Source organism: Panthera tigris, chromosome A3, assembly GCF_018350195.1.
Source record: "Panthera tigris isolate Pti1 chromosome A3, P.tigris_Pti1_mat1.1, whole genome shotgun sequence".
In the NCBI taxonomy this organism is placed as follows: Eukaryota; Metazoa; Chordata; class Mammalia; order Carnivora; family Felidae; genus Panthera; species Panthera tigris.
The window spans coordinates 16,677,402-16,698,394 of record NC_056662.1 but is presented as its reverse complement, the minus strand read 5'-3'; the positions used below and the strand labels follow the sequence as shown (position 1 = coordinate 16,698,394).

Genomic DNA, 20,993 nt, shown 5'->3' with positions numbered 1-20,993 from the left:
GGCTTCAGAGCCTGCACTTTTAAATATCATTCGCTAGCAATGAAGAGGGGATGTCCGCATGAATTACTTTATGAAGGAAGTGGGTGGGGGAAGACCTGAATTAATTGATGTGGAAGCTTCTGGTACTTAAGATGTCAGTGTTCCTTCTGCTGTGGTAAATGAAGTTTGCAGCAGCTGGCTAGTTTGGCCTCAGGTGCCCAGTAAGGTGGCCTTTTCCTCAGATTTCAGGAAGAGGAATCTGAGACATAGCAGGAGCTAAGAGCTGGGGTTCAGCCAGATTTCCCCAGTCTCCCGTCGCATAGTTCATTTACCTTGCTCTCAGCATTCCTCCCAGGGAGCCCGGTGTGACGTGCCTCTTGGGAGGTACTTGGCATAAATGGCAACTTAAAATGGAAAATCCTTGCTAAGCCTCTAGTAGTTTAAGCACTTGAACAATTCTGGGCCCTGGGGATACTGCGGTGAATTGAGAGGCCGCTTGGACCTCAGCGTGCCCATAGTTCGGAGGGAAAAATGCACTAGTCGACGAGCAGATGGTGGGCAGGGAACCCAAAGCATAGATTGGAATTCGGTGCGAGACGCGGGAAGTGTTCCCGGCCAGATAATGGCCCCACGCAAAGGCAAAAGGCCAGGAGGCTAGCTAGTTTCCTTTGGCTAGGGGCAGGGTGGTGATTTGGCAGAATCCTATAAACCTGATTAGGGAATATTTTACCCTGAGGGAGGGGAGAGAGGTTTTCTGTTCCGGAGAGGAAAGATCGATTTTGCATTTTAGGAAGCTCACTCAGACTGCCGGGAGTTGGACCGAGCGAGAGCCATCGAATTCGAGGCTGGAGAGGAAGCAGGGAGACAGTTCGAAGGCACAGACCCTGCCTAGGTAGGGGTGAGGGGACGGAGGAGACCCTTGGGAGTAGCGTTTAGGGTTTTGCACAGGCTGTTTCCCTGGCCTGACTCTCCCATCCTTATGCCTCACTACCTTTCCTCAGTCTCCTGGATGGGCAACTCCTGGGCCGCCCGGGACCCACCACATTTGGCCTGGGTCCGGCCTCAGTCAAATGGCGGCCGGCTCAGGACCGCAAATCCCAAGACCCGCGGCACTCAAACCCGGCCTTCCCGGCCCCACCCCGACGCTCGCGGGACACTCCCCGACCCGCGCTCGGGGCCTTGGGGCTTCAGAGCTCTGGGAGGGTGGGGCGCTCCCGTGTCCGCAGGCCCCGCCCCTGTGCCCGCCCCTCCGGTTCCACCCCCGCGCAGCCCTCAGACTCCGCCCCGCGCACGCCGCCCGCCCGCGCGCCAGGCCCGGGCGGCGCCGACGCGCTTGGCGGGAGATAGAAAAGTGCTTCTGTGCGCGCCGGCGGCGGCCGAAGTGCCTGCGAGCGGCGGCGGGATCTGCGTACAGGCTGACGGCTCCCAGCACGGCCCGGGGGCCCGGAGCGGCCCGAACAGCCGCGCCTGACCCCGGCCCGGCTCCCGCTCCGGGCTCAGCCGGCGGGCGGGCGAGCGCGGCGCGGCCCGGGCCGGGGGGATGTCTCGGCGGACGCGCGGGTGAGTGGAGCCGGGCGGCAGAGGGCTCCCCCCACCTTCCCTTCCACCCCGACTCTTGCCCCCACCCCCCACCCTCGCCGTGGCCCCTCCGGGCGGGGCGGGGCTTCCCCGGGAATTGCTGCGTACCGGGTAGCCCGAGGCAGGGGGGCCCGCGGGAAGCCGGGGGGCTCTTGGGGGCCCCTCGCTCTGCTCCCCGGGCGTGCTGGGCCTCGGAGCCGGGGCGGGCGGGGCTCCTGGGACCCGGGCCAAGCCCTGCATGATGTCATTTTGTCTCCCGCCTAATTGCGGGGTGGGGGTGGGACGGCGGTGTCAGCTGCTAGGGCCTTTATCGGGGAGGGTGGCGACCCCTGGGGTGGGAATGTGTTTCTCCCTCCAAGTCGCAGCGAGGGGGAAGCCCAAGCCTGGAGGACTTTTGGTTCAAGCCTGTTTGGATTCGTTTCTGGCGGAGGGCGTTTCTTAACTTTAGGGGAAGTACAGAGCACCCCCAACTCTCTCCGGCCTGAGAAGGGGGCCGGGGGGAGGGGACTCTTGTGTGTCCCCCACTCCCGCCCGTCCCAACCTGGGTGTCGAGCTGGAGCTCGGTTTAGTTTCAGAGATCTGTGTTCCTTTTCCACATGAGGAGTTTGGAGCAGCTGGGGTAGAAGGTGAGGGGAAGAGAGACCGATGCGTATCAAGACCGCTCTGGGGCCAAGCAGGAACTGCGGTCTCCATTTTACTTATTCCCCCAGAGAATAAGTGGCAGCGTGGGGCCTGGAACCTCGTGTGTGGGTTCCAGGTCTCTGTCTACACCTGTGTGCCTGGGGCCTGACTTCTGGGCTTTTCATCAGTCTGGGAAGTCCGAGGACAAAGGGGGCCTGCCTGCCCTGTTCCCTCCCTGGAATGGCGCAGCCCCCTTGACCTTAACCCCCTCTTCCCATGGTGTTTGCTCCCTCCCGAGGAGGGTGTAGACTTGAGAAACACTCACTGCTGGCCTTCCCCAGAGTTCCTCTCAGCGAGGAAGCCTCTGATCCCTGGGCCGTGGTGAGGGTGCCGGCACGGGTTCTGTCTCCCTCAGGCCACCATTTCCCAGGGCAGCTCCAGTTCCCAGGAGTTTTCTGGTCAGGCACCTGTGGGACCCTGTCCTGATAGGTGGTGCTGGAAATGTTACTCCAGGGAATGACCGAAGCCCCAGAAAACCCCCAGGTCCTCTGCCACTGCTCCCTTAGGGCTCAGTGGAGGACTCCTGTCCCATGTGAGGGGTGATTTCTGCGTCCTGGCACCCCACAGCCCCTCAGCTCGATTCTTGGCCGATTGATGTAACTCTCCTCTGCCACCAGTGCCCCCACTTCCTGCTCAGCTTCTGACTCACCTGGCCTGGAGCAGAGCCCAGAACATCGAAGGGCATAGAAAGGGTGTGTTGGACCTACAGGTGGTTGCCACCACCGGCTTGGTGTCTGCTTTTTCAGCTGGCATTGCAGGGTGAGGGCTTGAAGATGCAGGTCTGCAGTCTGGCTCCGTGGACTTGGCAAGTGGCATAATCCCTATCAGCCTTGATTTCCACATCTGTTAAATGGAGATACTGGGAATGCTAGTGAAGTAGTCGGTTAGCTTCATGTTGATGATAGAAGCAAATTTTATATACTATCTCACAGAATTCCCCCAGCTGAGTTGCTTGTCCCCATTAAAGTATTGGAGCACCAGGGAGCGTCCACACGTTTCATCCTTGAGGGAACATTTACTGAGCTGCTATTAGAAGCTGGGTGCTGGAGAACCAAAGATGGTTTCTGTTAGAAGTCTGGATGCAATTGATTTTAAAGGCAGCTTTATTCTGTTAGTATCTTGTGGAGTTTTTGCCTCCTACTTTGTGTTGGAGGAAGACACCATAAATGGGGTCAGGGAAGACCGGACAAGGCTCAATTCTAGCTCCTTCTGTGACCGATGTATTCCTGGGTTTAGACATTGTCCATTCCTTCTTTTTCTACTTTGAAAAGATTTACTTTAACATTTCTTGTCAACGAGTAGACTTCATGTTTAGTTATTAATTCGAGGACCTGGTCATTCCCTTAGCAAACATTTCTTAAGGTCTTTGGTGGCAACCCCCAAAGGGAGTCTCATTCTGAGACAGGAGGATTTCCAGGGTGTGGGAGCACAAGAGTCACTCTAGGAAGATGCTGAGCTCTTCCTAGAAGGGGAAGGAAGATGGACATGCAAGGAAGTCCTTGTCCTTTTGGAACAAGGCTTGTGCTGTCTTGCTTGTTTGGAAATGGCTTTTCCCACCTACAGACACCTGACTTAGGAATGTGCCTAACAGATGACCTGAGGCAGTCCCACTGACCGGAGTTGGGAGCTTACTAACCTTACCCTGCCTTCACCCCCAGCACCAACATTCCTGGAGGTGGATAGTGTGATTTCCACTTTTGTAATCATTAAACCAGATAAATATGAAGACTTTGGAGGAACTTGAAAAACTGCCTCTTAGAACATAAGAACATCCAGAAGTCCGGGTTGCTTGTACTTTGATTTTCTTTTCCATAAATCATGCCTGTGTGTAGGCAAGGATTGGAAAATGGACATAGTCACTGAGGATATGTATTTAAAATGTTATTCATGGGGCGCCTGGGTGGCGCAGTCGGTTAAGCGTCCGACTTCAGCCAGGTCACGATCTCGCGGTCCGTGAGTTCGAGCCCCGCATCAGGCTCTGGGCTGATGGCTCGGTGCCTGGAGCCTGTTTCCGATTCTGTGTCTCCCTCTCTCTCTGCCCCTCTCCCGTTCATGCTCTGTCTCTCTCTGTCCCAAAAATAAATAAAAAACGTTGAAAAAAAAATGTTATTCTCAGATAACCAATATTTCTTGAAATCCTGGTACTTGGTGATTGCATATATCATCAGATTTAATCCTTAAAATAATCCATAAAATTTTAAAAAGTTCTGTCCAAAAGAAAATATTAAAAAAATTTTTTTTAATGTTTACAATTTTTTTGAATGTTTATTTAGTTTTGAGAGAGAGGAGACAGAGCATGAGTGGGGGAGGGGCAGAGAGAGAGGGAGGCACAGAATCCGAAGCAGGCTCCAGGCTCTGAGCTATCAGCACAGAGCCCCATGCGGGGCTCGAACTCACGAACCATGAGATCATGACCCAAGCCAAAGCCGGACACTCAACCAACTGAGCCACCCAGGCACCCCAAATGTTTATTTTTGAGAGAGGGAGACACGGAGTGCGAGCAGGGGAGGGACAGAGAGAGAGGGAGACACAGAATCCGAAGCAGGTTCCAGGCTCTGAGCTGTAAGCACAGCGCCCTACGTGGGGCTCGAACTCACAAACTGTGAGATCATGACTTGAGCTGAAGTCGGACACTTAACCGACTGAGCCACCCAGGTGCCCCTGTGCAAAAGAAAATATTAAATGGGTGTCTGGTTTCAAATATTATAATATTCTTGGTGAAATCTTTTTTTCTTGAAGCTTTTTAAATCATTAGGGTGTTTGTGAAAATAGAAAAATAAAGAAGAAAATAAAAATTGCCCATAACCCTAATTCATTAAAGAGTTAAAAAAAGAGGAGGCGGACATATTAAAAGTAGAGCCTAAAAGGCTGCCTCCCCCAAGCCTTTACCTAGAGATCACTGTCCATCCATCACACAGCAGTGTGACACATGGTCTTGACCTTTAGCTTGCTCTCCCTGCAGCGAGGAGCTGGATGAGCTGCACTACCAGGATACAGATTCAGACGTGCCAGAGCAGAGGGACAGCAAGTGCAAGGTCAAATGGACCCACGAGGAGGTGAGTGACACTGAGGACATTTTAGGGAGGGAGGCTGATGGCAGCTGAGGGGCTGGTCAGAGAACTGAGCCTGGGGTATGTCTGCCTGATGCCCCGTTGGGTATGATGAAGAGCCGGCGGAAGAGGTGGAGGGGTCCTCTGGTTCTCCACAATGCCTCTTCTCAGCACTCCACATGGAGGACTCTCGGGAGAATGTGTCTCAGACCTCAGGGCCAGCAGTTGCTGTTCTTTCTCTTGGAAGCCGGCCTGTTCTGCATCGTGGGCGTTAATTGTGCTTCTTGTCCTTTAACTGCTAAATCTGCAACCTCCTCTTTATTATTTTTGAAAATTGTCTTCAGACATCCAGCTCTGAAGTGATTCTCTTTTTAGTTAATCAGCTTCCCAGAAGTATAATTTATATATAATCGAATGCACCTTTTAATGGTGAATAGTTCAGCAGTTCTGACAAGTATGTATAAGTAAGTAAGTAAGTACTTACTTACATAAGTAAGCACCACCTCCATTATCCCAGAAAGTCCCCTTTGAGGTCCATCTTCCCTGGCTCCAGGCAATGGCTAATGTGATGTCTCTTAGTTTGAGTTGTTTTGCCTGTTCTTGAATGTCCTATAAGTGAAATCATAAAGCTGTATTCTTTTCTATCTGGTTTCTTTTGCTTAACAAAATAGTTGCTTGAGTCAGCAATTTTTTCGTTTTTGTTACTGAATAGCATTCCACTGTATGGGTCTACCACAATATGTTTCACTTGTTGATGGGCATTTGGGCTGGTTCCAGTTTTTGGCTATTGTGGATAGAGCTCCTGGGAGGATTCTTGCCTAAATCTTTTTTGAGGATTGTATTTTCATTTCTTTAGGGGAGATAACTTAAGTATGGTCCTGGGGTAGATACAGGTTTAGTTTCATAGAAACTGCCAGACCTTTTCTAAGGTCTAGTCTCCTGTTCCATCCTAGACTCCTGTTGGCCTTATCTTTTTATTCTGCCTCCTTTTTCCTAGGTATGTTTAATTTAGGGCTCCCCACTCCCCCCCAGCTTTGTGTATAAGTTGTAAAACCATTTAAAATCATGTTTCTTCAGAGGAGCGCTAAGCCAGCCTTTTCTGTTCATCCCACTGTGGGTCAGGAGCTATATTCAGCTCTTGTAGGCCTAGAAGAACAAATAAATTGGGGCCCCCAGCCCAGAACCGCTCTCTGCTTGAGGTGGAGAGAGAAGACTGCATGGGCCTGTGGATGTGCTTTGGTGATCCCTGGTGCTGGCAGGATCAGTGTGTGCTCACCGTTGTATCTCTCCTTCCCGTGCTAAGGCTCCTAGCACGTAGGAGGGGTAATTGTTGAAATACCTTTAGGAGAGGTTAATGTTGCCCGAAGAGCTCAGGGAAAGTTTCATGGATAAGGATTTGGAAATCAAGTCAGGGAAGAGTACAAAGCGATGGGTATGTAAGAATAGGAAATGGGCTATAGGTGGAGAAAGGCAAGAAGAGGGGCCCTGGTTTGGCTAAAGGGAAGAGTCCTTGAATGGAATGGATTGAATGGATGAAAGATAAGGACGAAAAGATTGACTGAGGCCAAATCCTGAAAGGCCTTGAATGTCAGGCTCAGTGTGTAGGATTGTTGAGCTAGCAGGGTGGAGCCATTGAAGGTTTTTAAAGCAGAGGAGTGACCTGAACGTAGCTGGGCTTAAGGGGAACTAATCTGTGTGTAGGATGGATAAGAGATTTGGGGGGCAATCTGGGGCCTGGAGACTGGTGCCCAGCTGTGGAGACACTGGGACAGTAGGATGGAAGTGATAGCGGGAGGAGGTCCCTGGATCCGGGAGGAGATGGAGGTGAAACAGCAAAGTGTCCTTGCCAGTTGTCGGGACAGCAGTGCTAGAGATGGATATGAGGACATGGGAAGAAGGGGAGTGTTGGCCTGACCAGGCCGGGTGGCAGAGGAGGGCAGGGTGTTTGGGGCTGGCTCAGCTACAGGATTTTTGGGGACTTTGCCCAGGTGGTGCTGGATTGCACTTGAGGGTCTGGATTTCTGTAGTGGCTTTTTTTTTTTCTGTCCAGGAGTATGTGTGTGTTAAACATGGAACGTTAACTTTATCATCATAGCCATTTTTAAGTATACAGGTCAGTAGTGTTAAATATATTCCCATTGTGCAACAGATCTTTAGAACTTCTTTATCTTGCAAAATTGAATTTCTTCTTTTTTTAAATTTTTTTAATGTTTTTATTTATTTTTGAAGGAGAGAGAGAGAGCATGAGTGGGGGAGGAGCAGAGAGAGAGGGAAACGCAGAATCAGAAGCAGGCTCCAGGCTCTAAGCTGTCAGCACAGAGCCCGATGGGGGGCTCGAACCCACAAACTGTGAGATCATGACCTGAGCCAAAGCCAGACGCTCAACCGACTGAGCCACCCAGGCGCCCCGCAAAATTGAATTTCTATACCCATTGAACACAAATTCCTTTCACCCTTTCCCCAACTCTTGGCAACCATTTTTCTACTTTTTGTTTCTATGATTTTGACTTATTTTATTTACTTAAATATTTATTTATTTAAGTGATCTCTATACCCAGTGTGGGGCTTGAACTTATGACCCTGATATCAAGAATTGCATGGTCCTCCAACTGATCCAGCTAGGCACCCCAATTTTGATTACTTTAAATATATATATTTTTAGTGTTTATTTATTTTTGAGGGGGGTGGGGAAGGATCAGGGGAGGGGCAGAGAGAGAGAGGGAGAGAGAGAGGGAGACACTGAATCTGAAGCAGGCTTCAGGCTCTGAGCTGTCAGCACAGAGCCTGACACGGGGCTCAAACCTGCAAGCTGTGAGATCTTTCCCTGAGCCGAAGTTGGACGCTTAAGCGACTGAGCCACCCAGGTGCCCCAAGAATTGATTACTTTAGATACTTCACATGAGTGGAATCATATAGTATTTGTCCTTTTCTGACTGGCTTCTTTCACCTGTGTCCTCCTCGTTCATCTCTGTTGTAGCTTCTAACAGAATTTCCTTATGTTTTAAGGTTGAATAACATTCCACTGTATGGATATACACCATGTTTTCCTTTTTTTGTCTAAAATTTTTTTTTTAACATTCATTTTTGAGAATGAGAGAGACAGAGCATGAGTGGGGGAGGGGCAGAGAGAGAGGGAGACATAGAATCCAAAGCAGGCTCCAGGCTCTGAGCGTCAGCACAGGGCTGGACACAGGGCTCGAACTCACGGACTGTGAGATCATGACCTGAGCTGAAGTTGTACACTCAGCCGACTGAGCCATCCAGGCACCCCTACACCATATTTTCTTTATACATATGTGTATAAAATACAAAAAATAATTTGAGGAATACTTTCCATACTGAACTGCAACCATTTAAGGTACAATTCAGTGAATTTCAACAGATGTATTACTGTGAAACTGCCTGCACCATCACGTTATAGGACATTTCCATTAACTTCTAAACATTCCTTGCTCCCCTCTGATCTCAGACAACCACTGACTACCTTTAGATTAGTTGACATTTTCCAAAATGTCATATGCATAGAATCATGCGGTGTGTACTCTCTTATATCTGGCTTTTCTCATGCATCATCATGATCCTGAGATTTCATGTTGTTGGGAGAGTCAGTAGTGTATTTTCAGGAGACTATTTTAACATTTACTGTCTGCCTTCTAACTACCTGTGGTTCTGCCCAAGATTCCCCATCTCTAGTGCTGCATTGCTGTCATCTCTGGCCTGGGGGCCTCTAATGGTCTCCCTTCCTCCATTCTGCCCTCTTACAACCCCTTTCCCTGAAGCTGCCGAGGTAAACTTCATAATAAGCACATCAGACTGCTCAAATACATCAGTAGCTTTGTGTGACACAGAGGCTCAAATTGATCTCGTGTGGGTCCGGCCCCTGTTGTGCCCCCCCAGAATCATTTGCATGCCCCTCTCACTTGCTTCCTGCATCCTATCTGCATTAGACTTCCTTTGAGCCTGTCCCTTGGTCTCCCTCAAAAGGCAGTCACCCCGTACCTGTCCATTGGCCCCGAGCCAGCCACAGGGTGGCTTTACTTTTGTTTGTGAGAGCCTTTGATTAGCTCCCTCTGGACTATAATTCCCACAAGGTCAGGCAGCTCTGTTGCTGCCTGTTGCTGTGTCTGTATACCTGGCACAGCGTTGGCACTCCCTACGTGACTGGCCTTTGGGCTGCCTCCATCATGAACGGCTGCTTTCTGCACGTGTACAAGCTGAGCCTTCTCTTTCTGGTGTTGGCAGGATGAGCAGCTGAGGACCCTGGTAAGGCAGTTCGGACAACAAGACTGGAAGTTCCTGGCCAGCCACTTTCCTGTGAGTGCAGCCCTCGGTGGCCCCCTCCGTCAGAGATAAGGGTTCTGGGTGACCAGACAGTGTGCCTGGGACAGACTTTCTGTCAAGGAGAAGAGGGTATTTCTTACCAAGCTACCCCTGCTCCCCCTACAAAATAAAACAAGCTTTCTAGACCCTTTCTTCCCAAGCCAGAATTTGAGAGCCCCTGTCATAAGCATCTCCACACAGCAGCCTTTGCAGGCCCGGTGGTCTTTAGGCTCTCTGTGGTCTGCAGTATGTGACCATTGGCACATCTGCATTTCTTCATGCAAGAAGTGCAAAGTCTCAACAGTGAGACTGAAACTAAAGGGAAGTGATACTTTCGTCAGGCTTCCTGGCGAGCATCTCCCCCCCCCCAAACAGCTAGAACCTCCTGGGGATGCGGGTCCCCCATATCCCCACCCCTAAGACTGTAGGTGTCATAGGCAGGGGATGTGGCAGGAGCTACTGTGTGGCTTATTTCCTGAGTTACTTGGCAGCTCACGGACCAAGTCAGCAGACCCTTTCTACCCCAGTCCTCGCCTTCCCTGCTTCCATGAGGTCTAAAACCTTTAGGGGACTAATGCTTTCTCAGAAGCAAAACCCCTGGCATATACCACCAGCTTCTATAGGAATTTATGGCTCATGATGGCAGCCTCCTTGTGTTGGGGGATGGGAGGTAACTTTGTACAGGGAAACCCTGTGTGTGGCATGGGGGAGTGCAGTGAATGATGGGTGAAGGGAACAAGACAGAACTTGTCTGAGGTAGGCATGGCCCCTTAAACCCAGTGCTCAGCCAGGGTCCAAGGCTGCTGTCCTAGGAACCCTCACAGGTTCCTGTTCTCTTCCCAGAACCGCACTGACCAGCAATGCCAGTACCGGTGGCTGAGGGTCTTGAATCCAGACCTGGTCAAGGGGCCATGGACCAAAGAGGAGGACCAAAAGGTAACTATCGGGACAGTGCCTTGCACACAGTGGGCCTTCACCAGAGGATCAAGGGATGATGAGTCTGTTCTGGGGGTCGGCTGGGGTGTCTGACTGGCCCCTCTCAGGGCCGTGGTAAGGTGAGGCTCACATGGAGGGAAGGTGCTGTGGTGGGCGTGAGGGAGGGCCATGTCTCCCTGACTTCACAGGGGACTTTTCCAAGGTCATCGAGCTGGTCAAGAAGTATGGCACAAAGCAGTGGACGCTGATCGCCAAGCACCTAAAGGGCCGGCTGGGGAAGCAGTGCCGTGAGCGCTGGCACAACCACCTCAACCCTGAGGTGAAGAAGTCCTGCTGGACTGAGGAGGAGGACCGCATCATCTGTGAGGCCCACAAGGTGCTGGGCAACCGCTGGGCCGAGATCGCTAAGATGCTGCCGGGGAGGTGAGCCGCTGGGGGCCGGGGGCCAGAGCAGGCAGAGATGTTCCCGGGAAGGGAAGGCGTCCTCTGGCCTTTTGGGGGGGATGTACCAAGAGCCAGTCTGATTACTCTGTGGTTGTTCACTTTTCCCAGAAATGAATGAATTCTTCAGATTCTTGCCGGGGGGTACCCGGGCCTGGCTGTAGACAGTTCTGGAATAGGGCAGGGAGAAGGAGCCTGGGGACCTCCCATTCTGTGTACACATTTCTCATTTGGTCCCTGTTGGAGCTCTGTGCACCATCCCTGCCCTCTGGCAGGGTTTTGAGGTCTTTTTTCTAGAGAATAAACCTCTCTCTTCCTGCCTGTGTGGTCAGGACCAGGACCTAGACATCAGAATCACTGCTCAGTTTTCTATTCCTCGCTGGACCTGATCCCTTCAAGAGGCTTTTGGGTTTCTGGGGAAGCATTGGGAAGACTTGGCTCCATTCTTGCCAGAATCTTCCTCCAGGGTCAACTCCCAGTCTCCTAAGTTGCTTATTGATCCCCTAACTGCTTTCCATCTTCTGGAAACAGAAAAATCTCTTACTTGCAGCTGTGTTCTATCCTGGTCTCTGTGTCCTTGTGCATTTCCCCCATATTCAGTTCTTAATCCTTTGTCTGTTATGGCATTGTGGTCCTGGGAAGGAGAGAAGATAAAATGCCAGATGGTGTATTTCCCCTGAAGTCTGGAATGGTCTAGTTTCAAAATTCAAACCCAGTTTGTTACTCTTCTGATGCTTCTAACACTTGGGTTGAAGACCCGGTCTCTTTCCCAGTGTGGCCTGCTTGTCCTGGCTCATGCCACCAGCCTGGCCTTGATGCACTGTCACCCTGCCTTACCTGTTGGGCTGTAGCCGCTCTGCCCTCCTCTCAGCCCTGCAGCCATGGCAAGCTCCTTCTGGGGAGCTCCTTGTGGTCCTGTGTCGTCCTGGAACACACTCAGCGTGTGCCCCTTGTATAGCCAACACAGTCTTCTCCTTCAGTCCCTGGTGGGGGATGTTATTTTCTCAGAGAACGTTTCTCTCTTTCCAGACTGTGTTCGTTTCCCCAGCAACCTCCCCTTAGCGCCCACACCCTTGTGGTCAGTGCTCTGTCCTGACAGCCTCAGTGGGAGTGTTTGGAGATACAGACCCTCCTCTTTTTTTTAAAAAAAAAGTGTTGGTTTTTTTTGATGTTTATTTATTTTTGACAGAGAGAGACAGAACATGAGTGTGGGAGGGGCAGAGAAAGAGGGAGACACGGAATCTGAAGCAGGTTCCAGGCTCCGAGATGTCAGCACAGAGTCCAACGCGGGGCTCGAACTCATGGACCGTGAGATCATGACCTGAGCCAAAGTCGGACGCTCAACTGACTGAGCCACCCAGGCACCCCCAGGCCCCCCTCTTTGACTGGTTGTTCAGTCCGGCTGTTCGTGTCTGTGCACAATTCAGGGGAAGAGCTAACTGTTCACAGTTAGAAGAGCACTCTGCTTGGACCTCTGAGGAAGGAAGTGCCTACTATGTGCCTGCATTTCTGTAATTCTGGTTATGATGTGCTGTACTGCCGAGCTGCCTCGTGCTGCTTAGCACTGCACTGCTGGGGGCTTCTGTGGTGCTGCTCTAGTCCGTGCTTCTGTACTGCGGCTACACTGCGGGGGGCTTCCGTGGTGCTGTATCACCCAGTACCTCTGCACGGCGCCACCGCCGTGTGCGCTTCTGTAGTGCTGTTGTATTCTGTGCTTCTGTACTGATCTACTGCCATGCACTGCTGCAGCTGTACTGCTGTGGGCTTCTCTCCTGCGATACTATTTTAGACTTATCTACTGCTGTACTGCCCTGTGCTCTACTACTCTGCTGCCATGTGCTGCTTCCTGCTTTTCTGCTGGATGCTACCATAGTCCTGTGCTACTCCATACTTCTAAACTACTGCGTGCTTTATTACACTTTGTCTGCTGTACTGTTCTAGATTTCCGTGCCACATGCACTTTTCTACTGCTCTGCTATTCTTTCTATACCAATCTGCCCTTTTGTCACTGTAATTCCCTTACTTCCATACTGCCCTTTTTTTTTTTTCATGTTTGTATATTTCTGAGAGAGGGACAGAGTGTGAGTGAGGGAGGGGCAGAGAGAGAGGGAGACACAGACTCTGAAGTAGGCTCTAGGCTCTGAGCTGTCAGCACAGAGCCCGATGTAGGGCTAGAACCTACGAACTGTGAGATCATGACCCGAGCCAAAGTTGGACACTTAACCGACTGAGCCACCTGGGTGGCTCCGTATACTCCTATATTTCTCTGTGCTTCTGTAGCATTGTGCTGCTCTGTGCTTTCTACTATTATGTATGTGCGTCCTCGTGTAGTCTTCAGTAAGTGGTGGAGTGTGAAGTAGTCTCCTGATTCTCCAGAGAAAGTAGCTGAAATTCAGATGACCCGCGTGAGACCCTCTGTGTCATTTAGCTCTGCCCTCTGTGGCCATTTTGTAGTCTGGGAGGTGAACCAGGGCTTGTATTCAAGGTCACTGTGAGCCTCAAAGCGGAGGTCAGCAACCAGGGGTTTGTTTCTAGTTTCTACAGGTGCAAGGTGCACAGAGAAGGGAATGAGAGCTTCAGAAACATTTCAGTGGTGTGATTTTCCCATAGGCCCAATAAAACCTTTGCTTATTTTGTTGAGGTTAGTGGAAATCTGTAAATTGTTGAGGGCTAGAAACACGTGTAATTTTATCTTAGAGCTAAGAGACCTCAGAGTCATCAGGCTGAACGCTTGTTTACCGAAGTGGGAACTCAGGTTAGTGACATGCCTGGTGGCACATGGCCTGCAGAGTTCAAAGGCCCCCTGTTGGCCCCTGCAGGACAGACAATGCTGTGAAGAATCACTGGAACTCCACCATCAAAAGGAAGGTGGACACGGGTGGCTTCCTGAGTGAGTCCAAAGACTGCAAGCCCCCTGTGTACTTGCTGCTGGAGCTTGAGGACAAGGACGGCTGCCAGAGTGCCCGCCCCGTGGAAGACCAGGTGAGACAGCGGCCTGAGGCCACTCAGCCGCAGGGCTTGGCTCTGGGTTTGTCAGGTGGCATATTCCTCCAAGACCATCTCATTTAACGCCTCTTCTTTCCTTTCCATCTTACTTAGCCACAGCTGTCCATTAGCTCCTACCACGGGATCTCATGTGGGCTACGCCTCTCATCAAGGCCTTCCCTTGTCCCATAATTCTGTGCATACTTGACACCTATTTGTACGCAGGTGAATTACGACAGAACAAGCTGACATATGAAATGGAGGATTGGGTTGAAGAGATCCTAAACCTCCTTCTGTCCTCCCCAGCAGCTTCCTTCCTACCTGTGCCTTTTCCAGATTTTTCATACTAAAAGCATGTTTGCAATTTAAAAAATCAGATTTATTGAGGTATAATTCACATACAGTAAAATCTGTGTTTAGTGTACAGTTCTTTTTTTATTTTATTTTTTATTTTTAAGTTTATTTATTTATTAGAGCATGAAAGTGAGGAAGGAGCAGAGAGAGAGACTCCCAAGCAGACCTCACACCACCCGTGTGGAGACTGATGTGGGGCTCGAACCCACAAACCATGAGATCATGACTTGAGCCCAAGTCAGACGCTTAACCGACTGAGCCAACCAGGCAACCCTGTGCAGTTCTTTTTTTTAAGTTTTACTGTCTCTTTCCTAATATTTTTTTCTTTTTTTTTTTAATTTTCTTTTTTATTTTTTAAAATTTACATCCAAATGAGTTACCATATAGTGCAACAATGATTTCAGGAGTAGATTCCTTAGTGCCCCTGACCCATTTAGCCCCCACCCCCTGCCACAACCCCTCCAGCAACCCTCAGTTTGTTTTCCGTATTTATGAGTCTCTTCTGTTTTGTCCCCCTCCCTGTTTTTATATTGTTTTTGTTTCCCTTCCCTTATGTTCCTCTGTTTTGTCTCTTAAAGTCCTCATATGAGTGAAGTCATATGATTTATGTCTTTCTCTGACTGATTTCACTTAGCATAATACCCTCCAGTTCTATCCAGGTAGTTGCGAATGGCAATATTTCATTCATTTTGATTGCCAAGTAGTACTCCATTGTGTGTGTGTGTGTGTGTGTGTGTGTGTGTGTGTGTGTGTATATATATTTATGTGTGTGTGTGTGTGTGTGTGTGTGTGTGTGTATATATACACACTACATCTTCTTTATCCACTCATCCATCGATGGACATTTGGGCTCTTTCCATACTTTGGGTATTGTTGATAGTGCTGCTATAAACATGGGGGTGCATGTGTCCCTTCGAAACAGCACACCTGTATCCTGTGGATAAATGCCTACTAGTGCAATTGCTGGCTCGTAAGGTAGTTCTATTTTTAGTTTTTTGAGGAACCTCCATACTGTTTTCCAGAGTGGCTGCACCAGCTTACATTCCCATCTTTCCTAATTTTTTTAAGTTTATTTATTTATTTTTGAGGGAGAGTGATTGGAGGAGGGACAGAGAGCAAGGGAGACAAAAAATCCCAAGCAGGCTCTATGCTGTCAGTGCACAAATATATTACATATGCAATTGTAGAAATGTAACCAGTGTGCAGATGTTTACATCCTAAACTGCATTCTGGAGCAAACTTTATTGATGTTTTTAAGCTATGTCTCTAATGATTTATTTTTTTTCCCTTTTATTTATTTGTTTTCTCCCCTTTTAAAAATGTGTATTTATTTATTTTTGAGAGAGAGAGACAGAGAATCCCAAGCAGGCCCTGCACTGTCCATGCAGAGCCCCATTTGGGGCTCGAACTCACAAACCATGAGATCATGACCTGAACCAAAATCAAGAGTCAGATGCTTAACTGACTGAGCCACCCAGGTGTCCCTCTAATGATTTATTTATTTTATTATTTTTAAAAAGTGTTTATATTTTTGAGAGAGAAAGTGCGTGTCTGTGAGGTTGGGGGAGGGTCAGAGAAGGAGGGAGACAAAAAATCTGAAGCAGGCTCCAGGCTCTGAGCTGTCAGCACAGAGCCTGATGGCGGGGCTTGAACTCAAAAACCATGAGATCATAACCTGAGCCGAAGTTGGACACTTAACCAGCTGAGCTACCCAAGTGCCCCTCTAATGATTTATTCTTTTTTTAAATTTTTTTTTTTTCTTTTTTTTTTTCAACGTTTTTTTTTTCATTTATTTTTGGGACAGAGAGAGACAGAGCATGAACGGGGGAGGGTCAGAGAGAGAGGGAGACACAGAATCGGAAACAGGCTCCAGGCTCCGAGCCATCAGCCCAGAGCCTGACGCGGGGCTCGAACTCACGGACCGCGAGATCGTGACCTGGCTGAAGTCGGACGCTTAACCGACTGCGCCACCCAGGCGCCCCACTAATGATTTATTCTTGAAAAATAAAGATTTGGGGCACCTGACTGACTCAGTCTGAAGAGCATGTGACTCTTGATCTCAAGGCTGTGAGTTCAAGCCCCACGTTGTATATAGAGATTATACACATTGAGAGATTATATACACAAAAAAAATAAACTTAAAAAATTTTGAAACAAATGTGTCAAAGAATGGAGATTCGACAATGCTGAGTACGTGGTAGGTAATGCTCTGTACTCTGTTCTAGTTTCTTCTGTGATGGTGAACGAGTGAATAATCCTTTTTTTTAGAGAGGAGAGCATGAGTGGTGGAGGGCCAGAGGGAGAGGGAGAGAGAATTTTAAGCAGGTGCCATGCTCAGTGTAAGGCCTGACTCAGGTCCTAACATGGGCTTGATCTCACAACTGTGAGATCGTGACCTGAATCAAAATCAAGAGTCGTACACTTAACCCACTGAGCCACCTAGGTGCCCCATGAATAATCTTTCTTTCTTTCTTTCTTTTTTTTTTTTTGTTTTAACCTCTCCCCCTTCCCTTTTCCTTCCCGTTAGGTAGAACTGTGTACCGCTCCAGTTCTACAATGCCCTACTGGAGCATTACATAATGTTTTTGCTTCTGTCTCTTGATTTTTCAACTTGAGAGAGAGAATATCGCTTAATTTCCTGGTACACATGCTCATATGGAGTAACAGTAGGGAAAGATACAGAATGAAAAGTAAATCAACTTCTTCCAGTCTCGACTCCTCACACACCCCTAACCGGAGGAGGTTACTCACACTTTCTGGTGTATCTAAGTAATATTCACAAACTAAGTAATATGTTTTCAAGCCTTTTACTTCTTATTGGAGAGGCATATGTTCCCACAAAGAGAAGACAGGCCTCAGCACACACTGGCCACTTTTCAGGGTAGGGGAAGTGGACAGACCTTCCTCAGTCTCTGAAAATCCTACTTGGTTGAAAGTCTGATTATTGGCTAGGTTTTTGCTCCTGGCACTTTGTGTCTTGTGTCTGGAGCACTGGTCATGCTGGGCCAGAATGAGCCCAGATCATGACCCTGAGTACCGGAGGTCATCTCCATCATTTTCATGGTTCTGTTGTGCTATTTATTTAATTATGGTTATATCTAATTTTTAAAATTAGAAACAAAACTTTAATGACCATCCTTGTAGCTAAAGTCACTGCTCATGTGCTCAATTATTTTAGAAATTCCTAGAGATGGGTTGAGACACATTCTTGAAAAACTTCTAATATATTTTGCTAGATTATCTGCCAGAAAAGGTTTGCCTATTAATGTGTGTATGGGACTATGTCCTGTTCTCCCCACTCACTAGTCAGTGCTTGCAGTTATAATTCTTGTTCTTGTCCTTTGAAAGCAATGCATGATCATTGTAAAGAGTTACAAACTTTATAGAATTCAGTATTATGGAAGGTGAGCCTGCTAATCTCAGCTGCCACAAGGAACCAATATATTGTTTAATGTGTTTGCCAACATTTTTTACTAAGGGCAATAAGGTTACAATGAGATTATGTTCTATCTTACTGCCTTACAGGTTTCTTCTTCAATCTTTCCACATCATTGTGTATATACAGGTCTCTATACCATTCTTGACTCTGTCACCTCTTATAACCTATTGATGAACATGTGTCACCATTTGTTAATATGCTGCAACGAACATCACTGTTCAAGTTCTTTGTACATTTACCTATTTATATGGGTTAATTTTACAGATGTGGCATGACTGGGTCAAGTGGTACGGACATTTGAGATTTTCATAGGCATCACCAAATTGCCATTCAAATGGCGGCACCATTTTTCCTGTCGGCAGCACATGGCATTGCCTGTTTTCCCACACTGTGTCACCACTGGCTGTGATTCTATAAGATTATCTTTGCCAGTTTTGTGAGCAACAGTGGAGTATTTGGTTTTGATTTTACTACTGGTGAAGTTGACCGTTTTTCTTTAATGATTTGCTTTTCCCTTCTTTTTTTGTCTTTTTAATCATTCACAAACTTTTATTTCTATATCAAGAATATTACGGGGCGCATGGGTGGCTCAGTTGGTTAAGCATCCGACTTCGGCTCAGGTCATAATCTCATAGTTTGTGTGTTCGAGCCCCGCATCAGGGGGGCTTACAGCTCAGAGCCTGGAGCCTGCTTCGGGTTCTGTGTCTCCCCCCCTCTCTGCCCCTCTCATGCTCATGCTCTGTCTTTCTCTGTCTCTCAATAATAAATAAACGTTAAAAAAAAAAAAAAAAGAATATTACCCTTTCATCATGTAGTAGCTCTGTTGTTCCGGTTTGGGAAACTTGGAGCTTCCTCATCCCTTCACTTTATAAAAGGGTAGTTTATAGACAGTAAAATTCACCCTTTTAGTGACAGTTCTGTGAGTTTTGACAAATGTAACCAACACTACAGTGAAGGTGGAGGGCATTTCATCACCCCCTAAAATTCCCAAGTCCCCAGCCCTTGGCAACTACTTACCTGTTTTCTGTCTCGATGTAGTTTTATCTTAGTAAGGATGTCATATAAATGGAATTATACAGTCTGTGCTCTTCTGTGACTGCATTTGTCAGTGATTTGTTCCTTTTTATTGCTGAGTGATAATCTGTTATATGCAGGTACCATCTACTCTTTATTTACCAGCTGAGGGACATTGTTTCTGGCTAGTGTTTATAAATAAAGCTGTTATAAACATCTGTATACAGGATTTTGTGTGAACATAAATTTTTATTTCTCTTGGGTAAATATCTAGGATTGGGATTGCTGGGTCATATGTTAAGTGTTTTCTGAATTCTATGTGTAATTGCCAAGCCATTTTCAATGTGGCTATTTTCTGAAGTGGGATGCCCACATTAGAACCTTTAAATGGTGTTTATGGCCTTCCTCCTCTTTCTCCAATTGTAGCAGGTATAAGTTTTTAATCAAATCTGCTTTTTTTTGTGTGTGTATTTTGAGAAAGAGCACACCGCGCTTGTGAGTGTGGAGGGGCAGAGAAGGAGGGGGAGAGAATTTCAAGCAGGTTCTGTGCTGTCAGCGTGGAGCCCAACGTGGGGCTCAATGTTCCAAAATGTGAGATCATGACCTGAGCAGAATCAAGAGTCAGATGCTTAACCAACTGAGCCACCCAGGCGCCCCAATCAAATTATCTCCTGTTCTTCCTTTGCTTGTATCCCAAACCATTTCCATCCTGTTCACTTGACACCAATAGTGATAATAGCCACTGTTTAGGTTGGGTGCTTTTCACATCATTGCCGATCTTTGTAATATCCCTGCATGGTAAACCTCAGTGTCTTCATTTTACAGGCAAGAAAACTGAATCGCAGACAGGTCACACAGCTTGCCCACGGTCAGCTAACAAAGATGTCCAAGCTCTGGTTGAATCCAGAGCCCATGTCCTCTCCCTGACGCCATTGTGCCCCTCCCATTGACACAGGATCCCACTCCTTGCCCTCTAGGCGGCCTTGTTAATCACATGTGCTGTTTTCAAGGCTACACTGTGATCTGTTAGGTTAACGTGTCAGCTTTAGTTCCAAGGTTCTTCCAGGAAAGCTATTGCCACAAATGATTTTCCTCTATTTCTTTTCTTTTTTTGGTCACAAAATTAGTATACACCCATTTTCCAAACATTTATTTCAAAGTAATATTAAGCATACAGAAAAGTTACAAGAATAATACAAAGAACTCCCATAATACTCTTTACTAGATTCATTAGTTGTAGTTTTATTTTTTTAAGAATTTTTTAAAGTAATCTCTAGACCCAACGTGGGGCTCAAACTTAACAACTGCGAGGTCAAGAGTCACATGCTCCACTGATTGATCCAGCCAGGCGCCCCTAGATTCAATTAGTTTTTAGCATTTGCCAGATTTGCTTTATCTTTTTGTATACACATACTGCTTTGTTATCTGAGCCATTTGAGAATCCATTACATGCATTTGCCTCTCTATCCCCTAATGTACTGAATCTTACATGCATTTGCCCCTTTATCCCTTAATATACTGAATCTTAGAATAAGGGCATTTGCTTACATACTCACAGTAGGCTTCTATTTAGTTGGGGAATTTTAACACTGAGTCAGGATATTAACTGATCTACAGTCTATATTCCATTTTCCTGTCCATAATCCAGTCCAAGATGAGACTTTAGTTGTCGTAAATGTTTTGTCTACTTTTTTTTCTTTTTTAATTTTTTTTTTTAACATTTATTTATTTTTGAGACAGAGAGAGAGCATGAATGGGGGAGGGGCAGAGAGAGAGGGAGACACAGAATCGGAAGCAGGCTCCAGGCTCTGAGCCATCAGCCCAGAGCCCGACGCGGGGCTCGAACTCACGGACTGCGAGATCGTGACCTGAGCTGAAGTCGGACACTTAACCGACTGAGCCACCCAGGCGCCCCTGTTTTGTCTACTTTTATCTGGAATAGTTCATCAGCCTTTCTTAACCTTTCGTGATGTTGATACTTTGAAGTGTATGATGTAATTTTGTAGGCTATGTCTCAATTTAGATTCCTCTGAGTTTGCTTGTTAGATTCAGATTGTATGTTTTTTTAAAAATGTTGTTAAAAACTTTTTTTTCATAAGTAACCTCTACACCCAATGAGGGGCTCAAACTCGACCCCAAGATCAAGAGTCCCACACTCTACCGACTGAGCCAGCCAGGTGCCCCGAGTTGTGCGATTTTAGGTGGAATGCTACATG

At 47.7% G+C, this 20,993-nt stretch overlaps 1 protein-coding gene across 5 annotated transcripts in view; it reads left to right on the top strand.

Moving 5' to 3' along the window:
- Positions 1-20,993, top strand: part of MYBL2 (MYB proto-oncogene like 2) — a 41,548-nt gene that overhangs the window by 3,939 nt on the left and 16,616 nt on the right. For 2 of the 5 annotated variants that reach the window (XM_042980347.1, XM_042980346.1), the window contains exons 2-7: positions 770-871; positions 5,201-5,294; positions 9,531-9,602; positions 10,452-10,544; positions 10,747-10,967; positions 13,805-13,967. In XM_042980347.1, coding sequence (XP_042836281.1) covers positions 770-871; positions 5,201-5,294; positions 9,531-9,602; positions 10,452-10,544; positions 10,747-10,967; positions 13,805-13,967 — 745 coding nt within the window. Of the gene's footprint in view, positions 1-769; positions 872-1,372; positions 1,540-5,200; positions 5,295-9,530; positions 9,603-10,451; positions 10,545-10,746; positions 10,968-13,804; positions 13,968-20,993 lie in introns of those variants that run through there. The other 3 variants (XM_042980350.1, XM_042980349.1, XM_042980348.1) reach the window with 3 other exon arrangements.